This window comes from Microtus oregoni, unplaced genomic scaffold (assembly GCF_018167655.1).
Source record: "Microtus oregoni isolate MIOR12 unplaced genomic scaffold, Mior012 000001F_ref0000356, whole genome shotgun sequence".
NCBI lineage: Eukaryota > Metazoa > Chordata > Mammalia > Rodentia > Cricetidae > Microtus > Microtus oregoni.
The window spans coordinates 68,225,241-68,253,120 of NW_024543060.1; the positions used below are offsets into that span (position 1 = coordinate 68,225,241).

At 42.5% G+C, this 27,880-nt stretch overlaps 1 protein-coding gene across 1 annotated transcript in view; it reads left to right on the top strand.

The window, feature by feature from the left end:
• Window positions 1–15,088, top strand: part of Lgr5 (leucine rich repeat containing G protein-coupled receptor 5) — a 136,584-nt gene extending 121,496 nt beyond the window's left edge. Inside the window, exons 12-18 of the mRNA XM_041669033.1 lie at window positions 2,553–2,618; window positions 4,289–4,360; window positions 6,640–6,711; window positions 7,539–7,664; window positions 8,629–8,774; window positions 10,817–10,900; window positions 12,540–15,088. Of these exons, the coding sequence (XP_041524967.1) occupies window positions 2,553–2,618; window positions 4,289–4,360; window positions 6,640–6,711; window positions 7,539–7,664; window positions 8,629–8,774; window positions 10,817–10,900; window positions 12,540–13,627 (1,654 nt within the window). The 3' untranslated portion in view covers window positions 13,628–15,088. The remainder of the gene's footprint in view (window positions 1–2,552; window positions 2,619–4,288; window positions 4,361–6,639; window positions 6,712–7,538; window positions 7,665–8,628; window positions 8,775–10,816; window positions 10,901–12,539) is intronic.
• Window positions 15,089–27,880: the final 12,792 nt, after the last annotated feature.

Below are 27,880 nucleotides of genomic sequence, written 5' to 3' on the forward strand. Positions count from 1 at the left end.
TATACACACATGAACATGCATAGAGATGCCAGAGGTCATCAGGTGTTTCCCTCAGTCATTCCTCATCTTATATTTTTAATTTTTTTATATTTATGTATTTGTGTAGGCATGTGTGCACACACATGTGTGCCACCAAGTATGTATAGATAAAGATGAAAGGACCATTTGTGACAGGCAAGTCTCTCTAATGTGCATTCAGAGGACAACTACCTTTCCCCACTGAGACACCTTGCCAACCCCGCCATCTTAGTTTATTGAGACAAGGTCTCCTCACTAAAGGAGACTCATTGGCTAGCAAAGCCCAGGAATTCTCCTGCCTTGCTTCCGTGTCACAGTCACATTAATGAACCATCTTTCTAGCCCCTAGATAGGACTTTTTAAGCCGGCCATGGTAGCACATGCCTATAGCCCCAGTGTTAAGGAAAGACATTTAAAAAGACCACCATTTGGAGGCAAATTGGGGCTGGAGAGAAGTTCCAAAGCAGTCTAGCCTGTGTAATAAGTTTGTCTCAAGCAAGTAAACAAGCAGAAAAGACACTATTCCTTCTTGTTGGGACTTGAATTATGTGTACACACATAAATGTATTAATTAAAGTATCTTGCCATTTTCAATGATCCACCCCTAATATTCATTTGTTCTTCATGACATTCCTGAAAAATAGATAAGGCAGGTAACTTCTAAGAAGAAAACCAAAAAGAAAAAGAAAATCAGTCAGTGCTCAGGCCACCGTATTAACCAAGAGAAACTCATTAAGTTTAGTACTAGAGCCCAGGACCTTGATCTCTACTATGAGGTCTTTTGGAAGCATTGGTGTGAGAGCTATCATCCTGAGTTTTGTTCAATTAGCATATGAGATTTCATTGTGAATGTTTATTGCCACTACCTTACTTCATAGAAATAGCCTCGTCCACTACTTAGGCTAAATGTGTGTTCTCCACTTACTAGCTGATAATCTTACGTAAGCCATTCCTTTCTGTATGAGGACACCCACAGTGTCGCTGTTATAAGGTTGTCACAGGATAAAGTTTAAGTAAAGCTATAAACACGGTACCTCTGCACATGAGATGCTTGGTCCACAGCAACCCTGAAATCGTTAAGTTAAAGGTGGATGAAATGCAATACTATACCCTTGTGTAGAAGGTTTTATATACTCCCTACTCAAATATATGTGAGAATGAGAAGCAGCTGGAGGATGCTGATGCTTCAACCTGTAATCCCAGTGCCCAGGGAGGCTGAGGGAGGAAGAACCCAAGTTCAACACCTGCCTGGGCTGCACAATATAAACCTAAGAAATGACAGGTGCTGGGCGGTGGCGGCACATGCCTTTAATCCCAGCACTCAGGAAGCAGAGGCAGGCAGATTTTTGAGAGTTCGAGGCCAGCCTGGTCTACAAGAGCTAGTTCCAGGATAGACTCCAAAGCTTCAGACAAACTCTGTCTTACAGGAAAAAAAAAAAAAATGACAGGCTCCCTGAGCAGCCTGGAGAAATGAATGGATCAAATCATTATCATCTTTGATAATAATAGATATGACCGTTTTCATACTGTCACTACTTTTCAAAATTACGTGGCATATTGTTAAACAGGCATATTTTGCATAAATATACAGGTTTTTCAGTTGTTCACGTTAGTGAGTTTATTTCTTGTTTGTTTAGTGGAAAGGGTGTTTAGCCCTTGCACTCACAGACAGCTTCATTTGAATCATTTATATGCCATAATGGAACTCTTCCTATCTAAAACCCATTCATTCAAGAAATGAAGGATAAATTGGTCAATTATAAGGATAGAATAATTGAAAAGCCTCTTAGAAAATACTACCGGTTTTTTTTCCCCAGTTGTTTTGATGGCTTTAAGAATTAGAATCAAGCATGAAAATGGTTAGTTGATTAGTTGATAACTTTTAAAACATGAGACAAGGTTTGGGGTTTTTTTTTTATCTTTATGTTACTCTATCTACCAGTTTTCTTTCTTTCTTTTTTTTTTAAAAACTTTCTGCAAATTACCATGGCTTGTTTTAGATTAGTTATATTATAGTATAAATATGTCCAGATGTTTTTGTTATTCTGTAATTTGTTGAGTTTTGGCTGAAACCTCTCTTAGATTTCCCCCCTCGTGGTGATTGATTTCAAAGTTAGTGCTATGTTTTGAATGGTTTGGTTTGGTTTTTAAGTTGATTAGGAAAGAACCAGCAATGACTTGCGTTAGCTGTAGAGAAAGAGCAGCTTCCAGAGACGGGTACAGTTATTTAATTTAATCTGTACTCATTTCAGTAAGATAAGAGCTGGAACACTGCAGCTCGTCACTAACAAAATAAATAAATTCATTAAGTAAATTATTTAAATCAATTAAAGAAGTATACCAGTTACATTTCAGTAAATATTTGAACCTTTTGCCTAATCCAATAATGCTTGTGTCTACCTGCCGCATGTCAGGGCTATGGAATTGTCCAGAGTCTGCCTTTGAGGGGCATATCGTCTTGAGGGGAAAGGAGAGGAAGATGTGTTTCCTTAAGACTGATGCGTAACAGATTTTTCTCTTTCTCACCTTTTCAGAGATTTGTCTTACAACCTGCTTGGAGACTTACCCAGTTTGTCCGGCTGCCAAAAACTTCAGAAAATGTACGTCTCTGAAAGTCTCTAACAAAATCAAAAGCCCAAACTCGCATTTTTCAGGGTCATGGGTTACTCTACCCTGTGACTCGCTGGCAGGATGTTGGCATTTCTCCTTCTTCCACACACGCCGTGGGAGGGCAGAGAGTACCCAATGAGGAGGGAAATAGTGCTTTGGGCATCCAAGAATGTGGTATGGACAAAGGGGCCGCTAGATATCTGCTTTTCTCCTTGGTTTTTCCCAGCTCAAGTGTAACGGGGAAATGGGTGAGTCTGAGCCTGAGAAGGTTGCCTTTTTTGTGCAGACAAGGTCTCACGTAGCCCAGGCTGGCCTTGATTGCCTCCTGTGCCTTCCTATCTCTGCCTCCCAAGGCTGGGATTACAGGTGTGTGCGTGCGGGCTAAGTTCTCTTCCACAAAACTCATCCTTCTAATGAGCGGTGCTACTTTTGAATACGGCAAGACTTGGGTCTGTTTCATGACGATACGTTTGTCACTTGAGGTGCCGTGGACACTTCTTACGCCCTTTGGAGTTCCTCTTTTAAAACTACGTCCTTCACAAAACATTAGCCACATTGCTTTGTGGCCACACTTTCGTTTATCAACCACGCTTCATTTCATACTTAGTCTTCCTGACACAGCCTTTAGGTGATGAGGGAAGAAAACATACATCCCTTTTCTAACATGTAAAGCTTTGAGGGGCTGGAGAGATGACTCCTTGTAAGAGCACCTAGAACTCTTTCAGAGAAGCAGAGTTTGGTCTCCAGCACCCACACTGGGCAGCTCTCAACCACTTATGACTCCAGCCCGAGGGGTCGGCAACACTCAGATGCACATACCCATAAACAGATACATAATTAAAAATAAATTTGACACTTCTGAAGACCTTTATTGAACACAACAAGGGCTCCGGGAGAGAAAGTGTCCTGAAAAGTTTCTTTGTATTGTTGGTTTTGGACTTCATCTGGTTTGGTGTGTGTGTGAGTGGGATGGGGGGGAGACGACAGACAGACAGACACACACACACAGAAGCAGGGGAGAGAGGACAGGTGTACACATACAAGACCACACATGTAGAAATCAACAGCCAACTTTGTGCAGTGAGTTTTCTCCTACCACCTTTCCTTGTATCCTGGGGGTTGGGGGACTCACGCACAATTCAATAGGCTTGTATGGCAAGCACTTTTACAGACAAAATCTTCCCAACGGCCCTGTTGTTTTGTCTTTTGAGAAAGGGTCACGCATACCCCAGGCTGGCTTCATAGCCAAGGATGACCTTGAATTTACGATCTTCATTTTTCCACTTCCTGGGGGCTAGAATTGCAGGCACACACTATCACACTTAGTTTGTGCAGTGCTGGAAACAGAACCCGGGCCTTCATGCGTGCTAAACTACTGAACGATGACGGTGTACTTGGATATTGCTTTATACGCTCTTGAGGGAACCAGCTTCCTGACTGAGAATCAATACTTATTTGAATGTAAAAAAAAAAAATTGCAGTGTTATTTAGTAAACAAAAAAAATGGTGTTGTGATTGAGAGATAGACACACCTCCTATGAGATGGACACCCTTCCTCTCCTCCTTTGATTAAAGGCACACTATCCTAAGGTAAAGAGTTCTCTGAAGTTTATTGGAAACATTAACGCTGATGTCGGTCTTTGGAACGCTCTCTTTTCAGTGATCTACGGCATAACGAAATCTATGAAGTTAAAGATGGCACTTTTGAGCAGCTGTTTAACCTTCGATCTCTGTGAGTACCACCTCCCGTACCCCACAGCGCTGAGGAGTTCTCTCTTTTGAACCTCCGTGATTTTTATTTCACTCTGTGCTCTTACTGTTAGGTCCCTGTAGATTTATTTTCTATTTTTTTAAGAAATACAAATACTTTGCTTCTCATAATTTCCAGAAAAAAATAGAAGTAGTGAATTTATATCCAGTCATAGTGTGTACATCTTTAATCAAAGTATGTGTAAGACGGGCAAGTAGGTCTTTGTAAGTCTGAGACTAGTCTGGTCTGCATCCAACTCCAGACTAGCCAGGGCTATGTAATAAGACCGTCTCAGAATATAAGTTCTAAAAAATTAAAAGTCAAAGTAGTAAATTTGTGATTATGCCCTCAACCAGTCCTCTAAAATGTACGCTTGATGCAAAAGAAAAGACTGGGTAATGCCCCCGTCTGCAGCCTGAGAGTTCACACACACACACACACACACACACACACACACACACACACAAACGGAATGAGCACATACAATCCCGCTGCCTGTTTTGGAGGACAAGGTGTTTTGTTTTGCGTTGGTTTGGGTTTTAGTTTTTTGGTTGGGGTTTGGTTTTTGTTTGGTATGTTGTTTGTTTTGTTTAGTTGATTGTGTGTGTGTGTGTGTGTGTGTGTGTGTGTGTGTGTGTGTGAAAACACTTAAAGACCATCTGGGTTTGACAGTGAACTATGTTAACTCCAGGTCCTCATCTGTCTGGAGAGAAGAGCCTGGGAATCTATTTTAGCAAATCTTCTATGGTTTCAGTCCAACTGTCCTAGACACTGCTTCTGTTTCCCTGGCAATCAATATGCAATTATTTAATTTTGTTTCATGATTTAAAATGTTGTGAGTATTTCAGTGTTTGCCAGGCAAGCATGAGGACCGAAGTTCAGTTCCTAGATCCGGAAAAAAAAAAGTTGAAGACACACACACACGCACACGCACGCACACACGCACGCATATTATCCCAGTATGGAGGATGGGACAGGTGGAGGGAGCCTGGGGTCAGCCAACTTAGGCTAGTGAAATAAACTCAAGGTCAGTTAGAGACCCTGTCTCAAAAAACGTGGTGGGTGGTCAGCATTTGTGGAAAGATACCTGAGATTGTGCTCTGGCCTCCACATTTCTGTGAAAGGAGGAAGATTCCCTTTTAAAAACGCTTTCCAATGAGAACACACCTGTTCTTAAATTCAGTTCACTTGAATAGCTCAGGGCACAGTGTCGTATGCTTATCTGAACCTGAGAAACATTGACTCTGATCCGTTCCAATTTTCTCAGATGCCTCCTTCTTACTTACCTTAATGTCTTAGGCATTTAAAAAATAAAATGTCAGTAGAAGAGCCCTTTCAAACATTTACAAGGCTCTTGCTTTGGTCCCTTGTAGAAAGGAAGGAAGGAAAGAAGGAAGGAAGGAAGGAAGGAAGGAAGGGAGAGAGAGAGAAAGGAAGTGGCAGGGGGAGTCTTAAATTCATTGTTCATTTTTAAAAATGAACTTGTCTCGGATAATTCATCAGTTCTTGTCTCTGATGAATTATCTGGAGAAGTTTCTGCTAGTGATTTTATTCCTTCTAAATTATCTTCACTTTGTCAGTTATGTATGGCAGTAGATTTTATTCTCTATAAAATATTTTCCCTTGATTTGAAGGACTTTATTTCTAACGTTTTCTCCTATTTTACTTAGATCCCAGTCAGCTACTTACTTGTCAGCATCTTATACTGAGAATTTTCTTGCAAGCACCTCTGTTTATTCCAGGATTTGCCATACATAATAGGTGACGGGCACAGATTGTCGGTTGAGTTGCACTGTGTGTCCGGGATCATTTCATAATTTACTATACTCTTTCCTGTCACTTCATAATTTACAATACTCTTACCTGTCAGAGGAGCAGACTCTGATGTTTGCCTCTTCCTAGTCCTCTGTCTTCATTCATTTTAGAAAAACCGTAATAAAATTTTACATCCGTGATAAAGTCAATCATGTTAGCAAGAAGAGAATGAAAACTAAAATATCTACCTGATTACTTCCAGTAGGATTGATTGAAAATTCTGTCTTTCATCGTCTTATGCCCACTGCATCTTTATCTGAAGGAGAATTTATCTGTCCCATCCTCCACACTGGGATAATGTGTGTGTATGTATGTGTGTGTGTGTATGTGTGTGATTGGAATAGAATGGTAATTAAATTTGGGTAGAGACTGGATACATACAACAAAATGTCATGTGGTTCTTTTAAACATAATCTTCTCTCTTTTTTTTTAAAAAAAAAAAACAGGAACTTGGCTTGGAATAAAATTGCCATTATTCACCCCAATGCGTTCTCTACATTGCCGTCTCTAATAAAGCTGTGAGTGTTACACTTCTTGTTTATGGGATGTCTTTCAGTAATTCATGGCCATCTATCTGTTAGTGAAGATGTTGGTTTTTTGAAGTCACTCCCAATGCACAGCCAGTACTCTGTGTTCTCCAGTCCTAGACTTACGCCCTGGCCAGGGAAGATGCCCAGCTTCTCCGGGGCCATGTGAGCCCTTATGTGGCCGACTGGAGACCTGAGTTAGAGCTGGGGCTGCTTGTTCAAATGGAATTGTTCATTTTTGCTGAGAAATCAGACAGAATGGAATAAGTTGACAAAGCATTTATTCTGACAGAAGAGGGGAGAAGGAAGGAAGGAAACTCCTAAACTTTGCACTGGTCATTCCTATCACTTTTTGCAAAAATGCATATTTCCCCTTGATTTTAGTTGTCCCCACTAAATTTGAGGCCAAATATAGAACAATTTTTTTTTTTTTTTTTTTATTTTTCAGGACAGGATTTCTTTGTGTAGCCCTGGCTGTACTTGAACTCACCCCATAGACCAGGCTGGCCTCAAACACACAGCGATCTGTCTGCCTCTGCCTCACAAGTGCTGGGATTAATGGTGTGAGCCACCACTGCCCAGCTGAACACAGAACAATTTTAATGCCTTTAAAATGTGTCATCTTCCAGCTGTGACTATAAATAGAAAAGCTATCAGAAGCTGGAATCTGAATGGCGAGTTTTACCGTTAAGAGTAAGAACTTTGCTCAGAAGTTTTTATTGAGAAGTTTCAGTTTAAGCATCCTTAGACTGCCTTTGTAAACAGAGACATTTTATGCTAATGTAGGCACTAAAAGCCAATTGTTTGATGTTTTCCAGGGACCTCTCCTCCAACCTCCTGATGTCTTTCCCTGTAACTGGGTTACATGGTTTAACTCACTTAAAATTAACAGGAAATCGTGCCTTACAGAGCCTGATACCATCTGCAAACTTCCCAGAGCTCAAGTGAGTTTGTCATTGAAACTAATGAGATACATTTGTGGTCATGCGGAATAATGGACATGTTATAGCGGTTGCTAAATTTATGAGGTCATGAGACCCTCTTGAATTGCATTTCATGCCCTGAGTCCTCCCACCCCTGGAACACTGTTAGGACAAGCCGGAAGTGGGAGCCTGTCTTCCTGCTCACATTTCCTTTCAGAGATGCCTCCTGGAATCAGAGTTCATGGAAAGAACCTGAAAAGCATTGATCCGCAGGATATACACTAGGCTGTGTAATTAAATAACATTGTAACATTATTGCACTCCTGTTTACAATTTTTAATTCATCTAGCATGCATATGTTGCGATAAAATGTACTAAATTAATGCGCATTTGAGGAAGCAGTGCTCTTTAAAACTTTGTTTACTAGCAACAAAGAAGTGTTTTAAAGATTCTGTGTTTACTTATATATGTCTTAAGCCACAATACTGTCTGCCTGCTTTTAAAGCCAAAAAAGTAATAAAGCCCCAAAAGATAGTATGGAAGAGAGAAAAGTATATTTAAAAATGCCACCTTAAACAACATCCTTGTGTTGTTTATTTCTAGGCTATGTTTCACATCACCTAAGTTATTAGAATCTATATATGCATAAAAATTTACGATATATTTTGGTTACTTGACATAATGTTGCCATAATTTTCCTCCCATTCATGTTTAAAACCATTTCATTATGGAAATTTTCCATCATTTAAATCACATCACTCAACTTCCACGATTATAAACATTCCATGATGGTAAATTTTAATGACTGCAGTTACAAGTATCGCTGGAATGAACACCTTTATTCAAATAGCATATATTTTGGATTATTTATTTAGGCTAAACTCCAAAAGGAGAATCACTGTATGAAAAGATAAACATTATATTACATGACGCATCTTTTTTAAGTATATGTTTTTTTTTCTTGTTTTGCCTCCTTTCTTTAAAGGATTATTGAAATGCCTTACGCTTACCAGTGCTGTGCGTTTGGAGCGTGTGAGAATATCTATAAAGTTTCTAATCAGTGGAGTAAAAGTGGTAATAGCAGTGTGGATGACCTTCCTAAGAAAGATGCCGGGCTGTTGCAAGTTCCAGGTAAGAGCTGATGAGGTGAGGGAATTGCAGCCAGAAAGGTCTCGAAGTTATTAAACAGACCATCGAAAGTTCAGGAGTCCGCGTGTGAGCACCCAGCAAATGCAGAGTTGGTGCTATTTGTAAAGACTCAAAAAGACAGAAAGAATTGCCATCTATTCTGTGGACGAATTCCTGGCCTTTTTATTATAAGTAGACCTCCCTTAACATACACAGTCCTCAGAGGTGATTACTATATCAGTATTTCCACACTTGTTTTTTTTAGAGGATCCTATCCTTTTTCAAATATCCTTCTGCACTTCTTTCTCTAAAAGAGAAAAAAAACACACACTTATTTTCCTAACCTGGAGGGAGAAGGGGGTGGGGTGGGATGGGGTGGATAGATAGACATTTTTAATTCCTCCATATTCGAACAGAAGAACCTAAGATTTCTGCTTCTCCACCAACTAATTCTAATTCGTGTTCTCCTAGTCCCCACAGGGGTATCTGTCAGGAGGGTGAGGTGAGATCATGTCTGTAAAGCTTCGGCTTTCCTCGCAGGAAGACGTTACTTAAACAGAAAGCAATCTCTCTCCCCCACACCTGTGGGGATGAAGCGGCGCCTTGGGCAGCACCCCCTCAGTTCCCTGCCAACCTTGCGAGTTTGCACAAGGTCGAACAGAATAGCTACTCATTCTTAGGGCCTTAGTGATTTGTTGATTCCGACGTGTAATCCAACCTGTCTGCAAGTTCCCTTAACCTTGCCCCTTCCTATCAGTTGAGGAGCTAAGAGCCTTGTTTGTTTGCTTTAGATCACCCAGCATGCATCTTGCTCTTCTTCTTCCTTTAGTTTTGGCTCTCCCTGCCCCATCAACTCTAATCTCGCCTATGCTTCTTCATTAAAAATTAAACATTTACAAATAGAGAGTCTATTATGTTCCAGACACTACATCAGCCCGGGACTATATAATAGTGCTAATGCCCTCCGTGGAATTTGTTTTCAAGATCAGTGAATCTTAGCCGTGAGCCGTGTATTGGATAACAGCAAAGGGTTTGAAAACATAGTGATGCCGGAACTGGGGGGGGGGGGGAGGTTGCTGAGTGAGTAAAGGGTTTGGTGCACAAGCATGAGGATCTGAGTTCAGATTCTCCAACGCCCACATTTTAAAGAGTGGGACATGTCAGCGAGCACCTGTAATCTTAGTGCTGTGAGGTACAGGAAGCAACGAGAGCTTAATCATCAGCCAGCCCAGCCGAATGGGTGAGCGCCAGGGTCAGTGAGAGACCCTGTCTCAGAAGGTACCAAAAGAAAGGTATTGAGCATCCCAACACTGACCTACGACATCCATATGTGTCCCTTTGAGTGATCACATGCTCACTCATGCACACACACACACACACACACACACACACATACTCACGCCCAATTCTCACACAAAACCAAGAAAATGTGCATCTTAGGGAAAACGTTTAAACCACAAAACCTTTTTAAAAGATAGTTTTCTAAACCAAGCATCTTGTTATTACTTTGTCTCTTGTTATATAGAATTCCCCCAAAGAACACAAAAACTGGTTCTCCATCTTGTGGTCAGAGGAAGCAGCCCGGGACATTTGTACTGTAGCTATATTATTAGTGTTAGAGATCTGCTCTCTCTTCTGGTCCACCTTAAAGGAAGTTTCTGGGGGTGCTGGAGAGCAAACCTCGGGCCTTGAGCATGCAAAGCAAACATTCTACCTCTGAGCAACATCCCCAATGCTTAGAAAACTGGATAAAATGTGGTCCCTACCCTGGATTTAGGTCTGAGAAACTTAGGACCATCACAGACTCCAGGCAACAGCAAACTCAGAGGGCTTGGGTCTTTTCCCCTGAGTATGGGACCGTTCCTCCTCACCCTCAGTTGTGCGAGAATACTGCCGGAGTAGGTTGAGTCGAATGTCAACAGGGACGTTCTAAGGGACCCTCCAGCAAAGTCTTGCCCTCATTTCTCTGTGTGACAGTTCATGAGGACAACCCAAGTCTCTCCTCATGAGAGAACTAACCACTCCAGGGTTTCTCATCCCTGCAGATGAGCGGGACCTTGATGATTTCCTCCTTGACTTCGAGGAAGACCTGAAAGCTCTTCATTCGGTGCAGTGTTCCCCTTCTCCAGGTGAGAGAGACATTGACACTGCATTGGTATCAAAGACCACGTGGACTCTGAGGCTTTTGACAACTCAACTGTGGCTACACTTCAGAAGCCAAATCTCTGCCACCTGGGGGGTCACACTGTCCCTGACTGTTGTAATATGGGGGCCACTCTGTTGTAATAGGTGGCGGGCTGCGTCCCGCCACCCGGCTAGCTTTATACCCGAAATAATTACACGGAAACTGTATTCTTTTAAACACTGCCTGGCCCATTAGTTCCAGCTTCTAATTGGCTAGCTCTTACATATCGATCTAACCCATTTCTAATAATCTGTGTAGCTCCACCAGCTGGCTTACCAGGAAAGATCTTAACCTGCATCTGTCTGGAGTGGGAGAATCATGGCGACTCACTGATTCGGCTTCTTTCTCCGAGCATTCTGTTCTGCTTTTCCCCGCCTACCTAATTTTCTGTCCTCTTAAAGGGCCAAGGCAGTCTCTTTATTTAACCAATGAAATCAACACAAAACAGCAGACTCCCACATCACTTGACAACCAGAACTTCATTCACTAGTAGAACTTTGTGGGGAACGTGATTCAGGTTAATACAAACTAAAGCGTTGGTGCATACTCAGAAGCATATATGATTCAGAAGGCAATATGGCTGTTTAGCATGGAATAGTACCCCATTGTCTTGCTTTGTATAATCTATAAATTGTTTTTTTTAATAATTTAGATCTTTTCTCTAAATAATCATGGGTCTGGGAATTTAGCCCAACAAGAAAGGGTTTATTTAACATGTTCAAGCCTCTGGCCTTGCCGGGTATTGTGGCACACACCTTTAGTCCCTAACCGGTAGTACACTTGGGAGGCAGAGACAGGTGGGAAACATTGAGCTTAAGATCAGCCTAGTCAACACAGTTCCAGGGCATCCAGGGCTATGTCAAGAGACCATGGCTTTAAAAAAAAATATGATAAAAGCCGGGCGGTGGTGGCACACACCTTTAATCCCAGCACTCAGGAGGCATAGGCAGGTGGATCTCTGTGAGTTTGAGGCCAACCTGGTCTACAAGAGCTAGTTCCAGGACAGGCTCCAAAGCTGCAGAGAAACCCTGTATCAAAAAACCAAAACCAAACAAAAAAAACAAAAAAATGATAACAAATAATATGAGTTTTAAAAATATTGAATTCATTAAATTATCCTATTCCTTTTTTTATAAAAAAAAAAAAGAGGGATAATTTAGTGGGGGAAAGGCAATGAATGATGTTTTCTTTCCAATCAACAAGCATTCCTACCCACACTGTGTCTCACATGAACTATTTCCCTAGCAGTCTCTTTCTTGGACTCTGGAGCCCTAGAAACTCTCTGAAGGTCTTAGTGAGACATCCAGGTGGTCTGGCTTTTCACATTGTCCACACTGCCATGCCTTAAGACTAATTTTTCCATTTTTATTTTTCTATATCTCCTCTGGGAACACAAAAACCCCGGGCATCATTGGGTCAGTGCTATGGAAACTCTAAGGCGTTCCTCACACTAGTTTGAGAAACAGGAGCAAGCCATGAGGGCACCATAGTTACAGTGGCTGTTACTGACCTCCGTTTCTTGGCAGGTTTGCTCCATCTGTCGGCCCAGTCTGATACAGTCTCTCTCTTCCTCCCACACTCAGGTCCCTTCAAGCCCTGTGACCATCTGTTTGGAAGCTGGCTGATCAGAATCGGAGTGTGGACCATCGCGGTGCTGGCGCTTTCCTGCAACGCCTTGGTGACGTCAGCAGTGTTCAGAACCACTCTGTACATCTCCCCCATAAAACTTTTAATCGGGGTGATTGCGGTGGTGAACATGCTTATGGGGGTCTCCAGTGCTATCCTGGCTGTTGTGGACACGTTCACTTTTGGTAGTTTTGCCCAACACGGCGCGTGGTGGGAAGATGGAATCGGTTGCCAAATCGTTGGCTTCTTGTCCATTTTTGCTTCAGAATCGTCCGTTTTCCTGCTCACTCTGGCAGCCCTGGAACGCGGTTTTTCTGTCAAATGTTCTTCAAAGTTTGAAATGAAAACACCCCTGTCTAGCCTAAAGGTGATCATTCTACTGTGTGTCCTGTTGGCCCTGACCATCGCCACCGTCCCCTTGCTGGGTGGCAGTAAGTACAATGCCTCGCCGCTCTGCCTGCCCTTGCCGTTCGGGGAGCCCAGCACCACGGGCTACATGGTGGCTCTCGTCTTGCTCAACTCCCTCTGTTTCCTCATAATGACCATTGCCTATACCAAGCTCTACTGCAATTTGGAGAAAGGAGACCTGGAGAATCTCTGGGACTGTTCTATGGTGAAACACATTGCCTTGCTGCTCTTCACCGACTGTGTCCTTTACTGCCCCGTGGCTTTCTTATCCTTCTCCTCTTTGCTAAACCTCACATTTATCAGTCCGGAGGTAATTAAGTTTATCCTTCTAGTGATCGTCCCACTTCCTGCCTGTCTCAATCCCCTTCTCTACATTGTCTTCAACCCCCATTTTAAGGAGGATATGGGCAGCCTAGGAAAGCAAACCCATTTCTGGACGAGATCAAAGCACCCAAGCCTGCTGTCCATTAACTCCGACGATGTTGAAAAACGGTCCTGTGACTCAACCCAAGCCTTGGTAGCCTTTACGCATGCCAGCATAGCCTATGACTTGCCTTCCGATTCGGGGTCGTCGCCAGCTTACCCAATGACGGAAAGCTGCCACCTTTCTTCAGTAGCCTTTGTCCCATGCCTCTAGGTAATATGCGAGAGGATTGTTTCCCAAAGTGGCAAACCTGCAAGAAGATTTATATCAGAACACTAGCTAAGGAGAGCTGAGCTGAAACCCGGCTTACAACACAAGTAGACGTCTATAAATTAGTATGGAAGAGTACCTGACTGATACTGGAGGGTGAGGTATAAGTCTAAACACTGCTTCTATAATTTGTTCAGCTATTCATCATGTTACTTAGATGAGCCTAGATCTGAAAAGCAGACTAAATGCTCTTCAAAGAAACAAAGTCTCTAATTGCCATTGCATTCTCTTCACAACTCACCAGCACAAACCACTGGTAGTGGGGGGATTCGCGGAGTGATGTGATGGGTATGTTTAAATTGACAAATTCCTTAGAAGAGGGTTAACATGATAAAGGCAATATATGGATTTAAAAAAAAAAAAGGCTACATTGCCCACAGGGTTTCATTTTAATGACCACATGAAGATGTTTTTGTCCTTTGGTCAGAATAGGTCCTTCCTAGACACCAGTCTCCTGGATAAATAATATGAGACATTTTTAATTCATTCATACATCAATTTAAGATACTGGGTTTTATAAGTAAGCACTCAGTGCATCTTCCCCTGATAAAAGAAAACTGGTGACAAGTTTTTTGAAAGGAAAATTAAATTTTTCCTAAAGCAGTTATGTATCGGTAGAAATTTGACTAATCTGATTCATTTTTAAATCTCTAGCAGCCAAAGCTCAGAAAGTTCATTGCCCACAGTGGGCCTACCTAGTAAGCGATTGTGGGCTTTGTATTTGTTTCTGAGTGGGAGCATGCTTTGGGGAAGATGTTTTATCATTGTCTCAGATGGTTGTGCAGGACATATGTCCATTAGGCCGCTGAGTAGTAGCTCGGGCAACAGTGCCTCCTGACACTTGGGACTCAAAAGAAACTGGGCAGAGTATTTCTCTTTCTACTTAGTTTGGTTTTATCTGTCCTTTTTTGATCAACCAACGGATACAAAGAACATGACTCCTCTGTTTCTTCCATATTAACATGAGTGTTAGATGTTTTGATCCAAATTATTAAATTTGAAAAGTGAAAGGGTTTATTCTTAACTTCTGTGATCCTACATTTAGCTTCATTGCACCCAAACCAAAAGGCTGTTAGGTAGATTTATTTTTATATAAGCATGTTTTATTTTGATCAGATGTTTTAATGTGGAATTTTTTTTAAAAAAATACATTTATGAGATGTTTTATAAAATGTGTACATATAGAATTGTATTTATTACTACAGTAAAGATGCAGTGACATTGAAGAACATGATAATAAACCATGTACAGTGACATATTCTTCCAAATATATTGTTTCTCCACCCATTTCCTTTAAAGGCATTAATTGTATATAATATGTGTAAATACATATTGCCTGTAAATAGACTCAAAATTTGCTTTTCTACTGGGCAAAAAATAAATTTTTAATAAAATTTGCAACTTGCAAAACAAATCTATTTTCAAGTCTGTTGATTGATAGTACAGACACATCCAAGATCTCCTAATGTTTTCCATTTTAGTGTATATTTTCTATATATTTGTGCTCTAATTCTTTAGATCTATTGGACTCATCTTAAATAAATCTTTCTTGAGAATAAATCAAAAGTTTTTTTTTTTTTAGCTTCTAAATTATCTTCCCTGTAGCTGATAGGTCATGGCTTTGGTGTAGTTTATTGTCCTCAATGATGATTTGGGTTTTACAGCCTACACTAGTTCCAGATTTCTTAATAATATAAGAAAAAAATTGTATATCCAATTTAAAAAAAGGGTGAAAACAAACCAATCTTAAATTATTGAGGATGGACTTGAGTGTTCTATAAAATTAACTTATTAGCCAGATGGTGGTGACACATGCCTTTAATCCCAACACTTGGGAGGCAGAGGCAGGTGGAACTTTGTGAGTTTGAGGCCAGCCTGGCCTACAAGAGCTAGTTCTAGGACAGGCTCCAAAGCCACAGAGAAACCCTCTCTCAAAAAACAACAACAACAAAAAAAAAAAAAAACAGAAAAAAATATTTATGCTTTCTGGGGGCTAGAGACATGGCTCAGTGATTAAGAGCACTGACTGCTCTTCCAGAGAACCAGGGTTCAATTCCCAGCACTCACATGGCAGCTCACAATTGTCTAAAGATCTAGTTGCAGGGGATCTGACACCTTCACACCAATGCACATAAAATAAAAAGTTAAATAAACATTTTGAAAAAATTAACTTATAAATTTAATGTAAACACATTTCATGACCATGTCAAGAACGTGTGCCCCCAGAACTCAATAAAATGTACTGTTTCTGTTCAGTTCCCTTTGCCCAAAACATAAGAAATTGAAGTTAATTTTCTGTGTCAGACTTGCAGCTTCTATGGGGATCTGACTATGCCTCCCTGGACTGTATACAATGGAGGACCAACATTATTGGTAAAAAGCAGTCAGTGCTTACTGCGCATGTCCAAGTTAACTGACACTGTTTTCCACCCAGCCATCAGACTTAACCATACACTGCATCCCAAACCTAGTTAACAGGTATGCCTACTTAGTGGGATCCTGCGAGCAGCCCATACTCAGTCAATCTTTGGGTATGGTAAAACAGGGGCCTGTTCCTCTTAATCCCATTCCTTTTAGCCTAGGTAACAGACTCAGAATGGGCCCTAACCTTTCTTCTCAGCACACTTATTTTTGGACAATCTAAGTTAGCAATAGGTTCTACCAGCATACCTGTTTCTCCTGATCAAGGAAGCACAGTCAACAATGTAATTTTTTTAAAGAAAAAACACTTGTATCTATCCTTATTAAAAATAAGTCCTCATACGTCATTACTTTCATATCAAAATGCTAGTTATACCTCACCCAGAATACTGCTCTCAAGTCTGATAAATGTTCTCCACTATAGTGCAGTGTAGAAAGAACTGGAATCCATCTCCACCGATGGACAGATCAGCAGGGAATACACAACAAAGGGTTCAAGGCTGAGTAGTGAAAATGAATTTTAAAAACTAACAACCTTGCCTAAAGTAAGTGATTTAAATTGATGGTTTACAAAGTGCCTTCAGGGACTGGAGAGATGGCTCAGCAGTTAGGGGAGAGAAAAAAAAAATACTCTATAGGACCTGGGGTGTGGACCAGTTCCGAATTGGGGAAAAGCCTATCGGAGATTGGCAAGTTTCACCTCCCAGGGTAACTTCAGCAGAAGCAGCAGACCTAGGATGAGGACCAGACTTGACTCCAGGAGTACAGGGGTAGTTCCACGCCTTGCAGAAGCTTTAGTGGAAGAAGCAAACCCAGGTTAGGAACCAATCCTGAGCCCGGGTAAGGACTATTGAAGTCCCACATCATGTAGTGGCTTCAGCAGAAGCTTTGAACCCAGGGCAGGGATGGGATCTGATGCTGGGAAAAGCCCACAGCTGTGTGCAGAGTTCCACAGCGAAAGGTGTAGATCCAGGAGGAGACCCAAGCTAACACAGGACGGCACCCGACCCTCAGAAGACCTGAGCTAGAGCCCCATACTGAACTACCAGCCCCACAGATGGAAATGACATCTCAAGGCTACTATGACTTAGTCCTCCACTTCATTTCAAGTTCCACCATAGAGAGAAAACCAAGGACTTGAATTTTAAAAATAAAAAGTACAAAAGAAAGAAAGAAAAACTCTACCAACAAGCTAACACCAGTTAAGACCATAAGTCCTATTGCAGAAACAGAAACAGAAGTTTCTAGAATTAAATGAAAATGAACTTCAAACACAGCTACCAAAACCTACGGGGCCATAATGAAAATGGTCTTGAAGAAAATTTACAGTGCCAGGTGGTGTTTTTGCACACTTTTAATCCCAGCACTCAGGAGGCAGAGGCAGGTGGATCGATGTGAGTTTGAGGCCCCTCCCTCTCCCTCCACAGACCCTCCATGACCCCTCCAACCCTAAGGCAGTGCCAAGCACCCCGCCCTGTGGAAAGTCCAAGGCCCTCCCTACTTCGTCTAGGTTGAACAAGGTTTACATCCAAAGAGAATAGGATCCCATGAAGCCGGTATATGCAAGTAGAGACGCATCCCAGTGTCACTATCAAGTGGCCCCTCAGTCTGCCCCAGCTGTCAGCCCCCTTCAGAGGGGCTTGGTTGTTCCCATGCTCGTTCACTCCCAGTCCAGTTGGAGTTGGTGAGCTAATATTAGCTCAAGGAAACTGTCTCAGTGGATGACCCCTTCATGATCTTGAACTCCTTGCTCACACTCTCACTCCCTCCACTCTTCAACTGGATCTTGTGAGTTCAGTCCAGTGCTCAGATGTGGGTCATTGCCTCTGTTCCCATCTGTTGTTGGATGAATGTTCTATGGTGATATTTAAGATAATCAGAAATAACCCAATATTTAAGAGTTTTTTTAATTTATTAGATTTTTTTAAAAATACCAATCCAAGTTCCCACTCCCTCCCCTCCTCCTATTCCCTCCACACACCCTCCCACCCCACCCCCATCTAATCCTCAGAGAGAGTAAGGCACATTGCCTTGCGGGAGGTTCAAGGCCCTCCCTACTATATCTAGGCTGAGCAAGGTATCCATCTAAAGAGAATAGGTTCCAAAAAGCCAGTACAAGCAGTCAGGATAAATCCTGGTTCCCCGTGCCAGTGGCTGAAGTAATAAGGGCGGCAGGGCTGCGTCCCCAGCACCGCAGCCGCCTGCCCGGCTAGCTTATGCCCCAAAATAATTACACAGACACTGTATTCTTTTAAGCACTGCTTGGCCCTTTAGCTCTAGCACTTACAGGCTAATTCTCACATCCCGATCAACCCATTTCTAATCATCTGTGTGTGGCACCCCAAGGTGCGCTTACCAGGAAGATTCTAGCCTATGTCCATCCTGGGTCGGAGCTTCATCGCGTGTGTCTGCCAGGGAGCAGGGCATGGCGTCTCTCTCTGAGGCGTCTGCTCCCGAGAGAGCTGTGGAGTCTCTGACCTCACTTCCTCTTCCTCCCAGCGTTCTGTCCTGTTTTCTCCTCCCACCTATCCTCTAACCAATAAAATGGGCCAGGGCAGTGCCTTTATTAGCCAATGACCTTCCTCCATCAAGTGGCCCCTCCGTCTGCCCCAGCCATACAACTGTCAGCCACATTCAGAGGGACTAATTTGGTCCTATGCTTGTTCCTTCCCAGTCCAGCTGAAGTTGGTAAGCTAAAACTCCAAGCAATAGAGGAGAGGGGGCCCGATCTTGACTGGCACTGTATTCAGACTGATGATTATCTTAAATATCACCATAGAACCTTCGTCCCACAACTGATGGAAACAGAGGCAGAGACCCACATCAGAGCACTGGACTGAGCTCCCAAGGTCCAGTTGAAGAGTGGGAGGAGTGAGAATGTGAACAAAGAGGTCAAGACCATGATGGGTTCACCCACTGAAACAGTCTACCTAAGAGAGTTTTTAAAAGAAGAAAGAAAATGGATTTAAAATGAAATGAAAACTACTTTGAGTTTTCATCTTCCCTGGTCAGAAGATTTTAAAAAAAATGGCAATAATTGCTGGTATGGATATAGGGAAAGGAAACTACTTTGCGTCTTCACTGCTGGGGGAGGTGCAACAGACAGTACAGCCACCGTGGAAGTCACGTGGAAGTTCCTCTGTAAGCTAGGAACAGATCTATTATAAACCTAGCTAGACCACCAGGAGCGCATTCCCGAGGGACTCAATATCCTACCACACGACACCACTTGCTCGTTTACCTCCACTGCTGGCTTATTCACAACAGCAAGAAAACACAACAGCCTGGATATCCATTAACAGCTGAGTAGACTTAAAACAATGTGAAACATGTCCATCGTAAAATGCCGTCCGGCTGAAGAAATCATAAACTTGTTAGGTACTAAATGGAGCTGGACACAGTCGTTCTGAGTGAGGTAACCGAGACCCGGAAAGACAAACACTGCATGCCTTCTCTTGTGTGTGGATGCCAGATTTCAAACCTTGGATGTGAGTATTTAGAGTACTCGCAGAAGTCAGGAAACTAGAGAGGGGTCATGTGGGTGGGGGATTCGGTGGGGAGGAGAAGAGCACAGGCGGTACAAGAGGGGGGTGGGGAGAACAGACACACGACACTTGCTTCTCTTGCAGAGGACCAGCATTTAGAGGAAACCAGCTTATTTATTTAGAGAACAAGAAACCAGTCAAGCAGTGGTGGCTCACACCTTTAATCCCAGTATTTGGGAGGCAGAGGCAGGCAGATCTCTGCGAGTTCGAGGCCAGCCTGGTCTACAGAGTGAGCTCCAGGACAGGCTCCAAAGCTACACAGAGAAACCCTGTCTCAAAAAACAAGCAAAGAATCCATCAGTGAATACCCCAGATAAGGAACTTCCAATCACAAAACCCATGTCCTGTAAATGGAGGGGACAGTTCTGGGTGACAAGCAGTGAAAGGTCAGTCTACTCAGTGTGGAGAAGGATAAACTTAATTCAAGGTGTCCGGGACCTGTTATAGAGTTCAAGATCTGTCCTGTAATCTCCCAGTCTTTGACAAACTCTGATCTTTCCCCTCAGACTCCTGACTGAAATAATGTGTCTCTTACTGCAGGAAGCTGCAGAGTTAAAGTCTTTGTTCTCTATGTTGCTGTCTTTCTCCGGGAGTGAAAGGGGCAGATGAAAGTCAAGAAACCCGAGTTATGGCTCAAAAAGCAGAAATAGCAGCAATAAAAGCCAAGAGGCTGCAAAATATTTCCTCTGCAGCTGCTTAAAGTCCTCGTCTCTTGCCAGTTTCTGCCCTCTTCTTCCAATTTTTAAGGTTTTCTTTTTCTTTTATTTGGTACCTGGAGGGACAGCGGTGGGTGCTGGGAACCGAACTCTTATATTTTTGGTTGTGAACTTAGCCTTTAAGTTTTTTTTTTTATGTGTGTGTGTGTGCACATTCCATACTGCACATGTGCGGTCTAAAGCCAGCTTTCCACATCAGCTCTCCCCACCGCCTTAAGGCAGGGTGTCTCTTATGGGAGATGCGCTGTGGACTCCAGGCTAGCTTTCCTGAGAGGCGCTTCCAGGCTTTTCTCCTATCTCTACATCTTGCCATAGGAATGTTGGGATTGCAGATGCACACCCTGCATTAGGTTCTTCATGTGGGGTCTCAGAACCGAACGTAGACCGTCAGGCTTCCTTGGCACTCACTTTTACCAACTGAACCATCTTACTGAACCATTCTGCCCCCGCCGTTCCTTGTGATTGGTATGTACACATGCTGTCCACTGTTTTCCAAGTTTTTATTTTAGTCATTCATGTACTGCCACAGTGCACACGTCGAGGGGAGAGGGCTCGTGGAAGTCACGTCTGTCTTTTCACCGTGTGGGTTCCCGGATGGAACTCTTTGATCAGGCTCTGGTACCCATGTGCCTTTACCCGCTGGAGCATCTCTAGGGCCTTTTGTTTTCCCGCTTAGTTGAGGCCTTTCACCAATCCAGAACTTACCATGCAGGCAGGGCTGACTGACCAACAAGCCCCAGTGATCTGCTTGTCTCTCTCGTCCCAACACAGGCCTTCCTTCCCCAGACAGCAAATCTTTGATTTCAAGTCAGTTTTCAACTTTCAGCCGAGGAAAGTACGTTCTTGTTCTGTTTTGTTTCTTGCCTCCTATGAATGGCATTGCTTTATCAGGTCAAACCCTCTAATCCAGGGGGTCTCACCCTTCCTAATGCTGCAACCTTCTAATACAGCTCCTCATGTTGTGGTGACTCCCAAACATAGAATTACTTATATTGCTACTTTATAACTGCAATTTTGCTAGTTAAGAATCAGAATGTCAATATCTTGATATTTCTAGTAGTCTTAGGCGACCCCTGTGAAAGTCTATTTGACCCTCAAGGGACGACGACCCACAGGTTAAAAACCACTGCTTTCAGACCATTTTTTTCTCCTAAATAAGGGAGGCAAGTTGGGAGCACTGTCTACCTCACACCTCCATATTTTGCAGGTATTTTTCTGTCACAGACTATATTGTCTCCTGTGCACTTGACTTAACCAGAACTGTTAGATTTGTTTTCCCAAAGTTCCAAATCAAAGACACTCCCCTAGAATGGACTTAATACACTCACTAATATGACAAGAAGAGACTTGAAGTGAAAAGAGTCTAACTGAATTTTGACCATCCCTGACAGTGCAAGAAGCAAAAAAAAAAAAAAAATGTGTCTGTTCCCAAGTTTTGGGAAGGAAACAAAATGTGAGCTGCTGAGATAAATGAAACACTAACATGGCAGAAAAAAGGCAGAAGGAAACATCTATAAAGTCAGTGGTGAGGAGGCCGAGGCAGGAGGATTGCTTAGAGTTAGAGGCCACCTTGAGCTCCACAGTGAGAACCTGTTGCAGACAAGCGAAATCAAAACCTAAGGTGTAGCTGAGGCCAAAAAGCTTTATGAATAAGAGTTTCTAACGGACCCATTCCCTCAATGTCTGGACATTCTTTTCAGCCTGGGTGATGTCTGAAGTAGTATTTCTGTTCAGAGGACACACAAGACTGTCCTCTGGCCCCCACATGGATGCACATACGCGTAAATATACACACATATGCCTAAAAAAAATAAATTTAAATGCTCAAGAGAGGCGTATCTTAGCCAATACAGGCCAAAGGTCTGTCCCTTGAGTGTCCGTCCATTTCACCCTGGAGAAGCTCCCCTAGGAGAACCACCACGAGAAGCCAGGATCGTGACACAAACATAGCTCCATCTAATGAGAAGTGTGGAGAATGAAGAATAGCTTTCTATTGTGAGGAGCTATTTAATTAAATAGGCTTCAGGTATGTTTGGCGAGGACAGGCAGCCCATCTTAATGATTATTATATGAGTTTGATCTTGTGGGTTGGCTTCGTTGTGTATAGTGCGTCATTTAATTAAAACAGCCTATGAGCTAGATCTCATGATCATGTTTATTTTGGAGGAGACAGGAAAGAGAGGTTAAACTTGCGTGGGAAACTGGTGGTGAGGAGTCCTGGACGCATTTCTGCTAACTGCTACACCAGCGCTTTTCAAAGAACAGTCCCCAAGAGTTGACTCTCGGGCCTCACTAAGTCCAGCAAGTCTCAAGTTTAAGAAGTAGCAAAGCAATCTGGGTTTCATTGTGCTATGCAGGTGATTCGGAGATAGGCCAACATGTGAGAGCCAGTGCAGTCCACCAGGTGCAGGACCTAGGCTGTCATTCTTAGGACAACAGAGAACAGAAAAAGAAAAGTGATCACTTAGTAAAGAAAAAAAAAAAGGAGTAATGGGGGAAACAGGAGAAACTGTGATTTACAAAAATAAAACTGGTAGGGAATGATGGCGATACACTTGACTACAGGATTTCCAGAACACGCCAACTCTGCCCATGCTACACTTGACTGCAAAGAATTGATGGCAGCACACATTTAGAGTGATGAACACTGAAGGGCAACATGACATAGTAAACACTCAGATTGTGAAGCCAGGGACCTAGGTTTGAATCCCACCTCCAGTCCTTGGCAGTTGTGTGCTTGGGCAGACCTTATTTACCTTTTTTCAGGGTGTAAAATAGGTCATGGGCTCTACAACATGGTACCGATGGACTATCCATGTTATACCACATGGACCAACAAAGTTCACTGTCCAACTGCTATTTCTGCTTGTGCTGCTTCAGAAATCATAGGTGCCAATAGTGTTCGGTGTTAGCAGTTTTGGGAGGCTCTGCCTCATGACTGGGATTAGTGCCGTGATAAACAGAGAACCCAGAAGGCTTGTCAGTTCTCCACGGCATGAGGGCACAGCGAGAAGGCATTGTCTGTGAAGAGTGGGCTCACATCAGACACCAAATTTGCTGCTTTCTTAATCGTAGCATTTCTTACGGCGCCACAGACTTCCTGGACTGTAAGAAAGACTGGCTATAAGCCACCCAGTTTGCTTGATATAGCAACCCCAAAAGGAATATTGTATTAAAGAAAAATCTAAAGTAAGTAAAATATGTAATTGCATAAGTTTAGGCCTGGGAGGGGGGAGGGGTGGCTGTTTATGTCTGATTTTTATGCAATGAACAGAAAATTGACATCTCTACTTAGCAACCTAACATGAACGATATTTTACTCAAAACTGGTTAATCACGGAAAGGTTTATTCGAAGCAAAAACAAGAAAATGGCCTGTAAAAAAGAAGAAATGAAAATCAATACCTTGTACTTTCTACTCAAGGCTTTTGTTCTAACTGGAGTAGACTTGGCCCGCTAGAACATGGAGAGGCCTTTGATCTAAACTAGAACAATTGTCGCTGTCTCTTCGCGCATACTTTTAATTCACAAAGGAAAAAAATAAGAATTCACTTGTCACTTTGTCCCACTAATTAGAAGAAGATTGTGTAGCTGATTTCTGCCCATTTAAATCTCTGGAGTAGTCAGTTTCCCTTGAATTCATTGATAGTGTAAAACAATTTAAGTTTTCTTCATATGTAACTAGAGATATCTATGCCTGCTGAAATCCAATGGAGATGAACGACTCCACATAACTGTCATAAACGGTTAATGATGTGATATGCAGTTGATGATATGCCTAGTTTAGTGTGGCAGACTGCACAGGGTAGAGATAGACCAAGATGATTAAGAAATAGCTATCAACTAAGGCCAAAAGGTGCAGCGTTATTTCAAAGGGAAATGGTACCTAAGAACAGATGCTTTTTTCACCATCTGTAGGCCTAATGTCAGCAGCCACAGAAGAGTTCTCCATACTTGGCTATACTCATTTATTAATTCTTTGGCTCTGGATTTTTTTCATGTCAAGCTTTGATACAAGATCAGAATGTCCAGCAGATATGGCCTCTTTAGAAGAATGATCGTCCAAGTAAACAAGCTTTCCCATTTTCAGATACAGTCATGAATACAGGAAAGCTGGAACAGCTCTGCAGTGTTTAGAATGCAGAGGCAGCCTTGACTAAATAGATGTTCCCACACTTCATCATCCGCACCCAGCTAAGGTGAAAATCCACTCCTGCTTCCACCAATAGCCCATTTGAAGAGGGATATGTGGCCTGCATGTCTTTGTTAGTTCTCTGCTCTCCACATGCAATGCTCCCTGTCCACTATCATAGCCAGGGACCAAGATGGGTTCACTCTTCTCTACTTGCTGGTCTGCTCACATCTCTGTCATCTCCTTTCATACTGGACAGGGCCCCATGGCCAGTGATGGGTCGAATATGTGATGGTAGGGCATTCCCAGGGCTAGATGCCACGGCATTCTCAACTTCAGGTGTTAAAAATGAAGCTTCCTCGTTAGCTGCTTTCAGTCCGCTCCTTGGGAGAGATCAGCTGCCCTGTCACTAAGCCATTTAGCCTGCAGAAAGAAAAACTGGGGCCTGGAGATGCCTACACAAGCAAGTGGAAAGTAAATGGATTTTAAAAGAACACACTACAAGCCCTGGCTAACTTTATGAAAACCTCAACCTCACCACCCAGAAAAGACACTCCAGGGTTTCTGACCCAGTGTCCGGGGTGTTTGTTGCTTTAAGCCTCTAATTTGGGGTATAACTGGTTGCACTACAGTAAGTGGACTTTTGTGGTTTGAGTTTCAAGATCATCACTTGTTTAAAACTTGGGAAGTCACAGTTTTTCCTTAGGGACAATTTTAGACTATACCACACTGGTGATGCAAATACTGGAGTTTATGTTTCTGATAAGTGGCAGGGGCACAGCTCATATAGTTGTTCATCAGTATCCACAGGGCATTAGTTGTTTCTATATAATGGAAATTATGACAAGAAATACAAAGTCTGTGCTTTACATTTTTGCTTTTAGCTTTTTACAGTAGGGAAATTCACGACATAGCCCAGGTTGGCCTTTAACTTACAGCAATCTTCCTGCCTCCACCTCCTGCTGGGACTACAGGTGTGTAGCACTATTCCCAGCTTGATGCATTTTCTAAAAGTATTCTCAGTCACTGGAATCCATAGGGGCTGAGAACACAGCAGTGGTTAATGGGATAGTAAGCCTAAAGGACTACGAGCTGTACCTGCTTAAATTCAGGTTATCATTTTTATTTACTTCTAAGTGCAGGCATGAGAATGCCGTGGTGGTGGTGGTGGGGGACACGACAGAACAACTTCCAAGCATCAGTTTATTCCTCCCATGGGAGTCCCAAGGATTGAATTTAGATCTCCAGACATGGTGGCCAGAGGCTTTTCACCTGCTGAATAATCATCAAGTCTGTATTTCTATCATCCTGATGTCGTAGGTTCAAACCACACGAGCAATGTTCTAATCGTTAGCACATTCCATTCCCTATCGCTGGAAAATGTCCAATAGAATCCTGTTTTCATCTCTTTGTGGGTTACCTCATTCATCACCATTTTGCTTTCAAGCCTTTATTAGCACTTCCTTCTGACAAATTAAAAGAAAAAATTTGAGACAGGATCTTACTATGTAGCCCTGGTTGGCCTACAACTCTCCATGAAGGCCAGTTTGCCTTGAACTTAAAAGCTCTGCTTGCCTAGGTCCTGGGATTAAGTGTGCATCATCATGCCAAGCCCAGCTCAGCCCAGCCCAGCCCACTAAATCAATCCACTTTCTACTTGGTCTTTAGGTCTTCTTAGAGACTTCTGTAGAAGTTTTTGTTTTGTTGTTTGGGGTTTTGGCAATAGGTTTTGATTGTCTCTGCAAACAACCATGGCTGTCCTCGAACTCGCTCTGTAGACCAAAGTGGCCTCAAACTCAAAGAAATCCATTTGTCTCTGCCTCCCGAGTGCTGGGATTAAAGGCGTGATCCACCACCAGCTGGCCGTCTGTAGAAGTATGAAAAGCTCTGCGCCTTTTCAGTATTGTCTCACATATCTAAGTATGTACTTCTGTTTCCCATCTTTACACACTTCTCAAGTTCAATGTAGTTTTTACTTCAAACACTTAGTATGACTGTGACAATGAGGACATCTTCTGTCCTCAATCTGTTACATGCTTTAGGCAGCCCCATAATTGTTGAGCTAAATGGAGTTAACCCACTGTGCTTGCAGAGGACAAAAGCAACATCGAATCTCAGAAACTCTTTAAAAGGAATGCTGTGTGAAGAAAAATATCAAAATCTAGGGGGTGTGTTTCAGGTTGAGAAATCAAGTATCACCACAACTTGTGTCCTCTCAATTCTGCCTCTTCTCCCGAAGGCTCTGACAGTGTTGTGTTGAGGCAGCTACCAGAGTTGTAGATGCTAAGAATGTACAGGTCTGTTCCACTGATTCCTTCATGAGTCTCAGGACCACTTCTCAATGCTCTGAGGCCACTAAATCACCTTCTTATGCTCCTCATTTACTACTTTTGTAGTTTGAATTATTTACAATTTTTGTTACCCAATTTGCATGTGTAAAATGGAGATTACAATATTTATATGGTTATGAGAATTTTAACCTTAGCAAATGAAACAGAGTAAAATCATGTGTTCTTTTATTTATTTAGAGACGGGTTTTTCTGTAGCTTTGGGGCCTGTTCTGGAACTAGCTCTTGTATGTCAGGCTGGCCTCGAACTCACAGAGATCTGCCTGCCTCTGCCGCCCGAGTGCTGGGATGAAAACCGCCTGGCAACCACAAGTGTTTTTACTTTTCTTGTTCCAAACTAAAGAGTTACAGAAAATTGCAAAGGAAGGAATTCTATTGGTCCACTCTTTTTAGAACTAGTGACACTAACTTCACTACAGTCTTAATATTCATGGTGATATGGTGACAGAGGTATCGTAGAGGTACTCCAAACATGTACTATTCATACTTGGGCTTTTGCCTTCAAAGCACCTAAAAAAAAAAAAATGTGCAGCTCGCGCAGAAGTGGCCAAGGGGTTTTTCTGAATAACAGGAAAAAAAGCAGAAGTTGCGTTGAACTTCTGTGTAATGCTCGAGACAGGGTTTGTCACTTTTCTTACCTGCTAAACCAAATGTTTAAGAAAAGGACAGCTTGGGGAAGCAGTTTAGAATCATCAGGATCAACAACTCCCAGTGATGGACAGTTCAGCAGAGCCACCTTGGTCAAGGGTTCTCTTCAAGACCTGGAAGGTCCCAGTTTAATCCCAATCCCCATTTCAGCCTTCTTGCCATGTATCCACGTGTAAGACTATAGCAACCATATTTGGTAGCTCTTGGGGAATAGAATTCATACAGTACCAAACAGAATTCATACAGAATAGAATTCATACAGGACCAAACAGATCAGAACTGTCTTGCTCTGTGATTATGACATCTTTCCTGCCACATACCCATGTGTCAACCATATTTGGTGGGTCTTTGGGAATAGTTTCATAATTCATACCTGGCCAGGAGGGG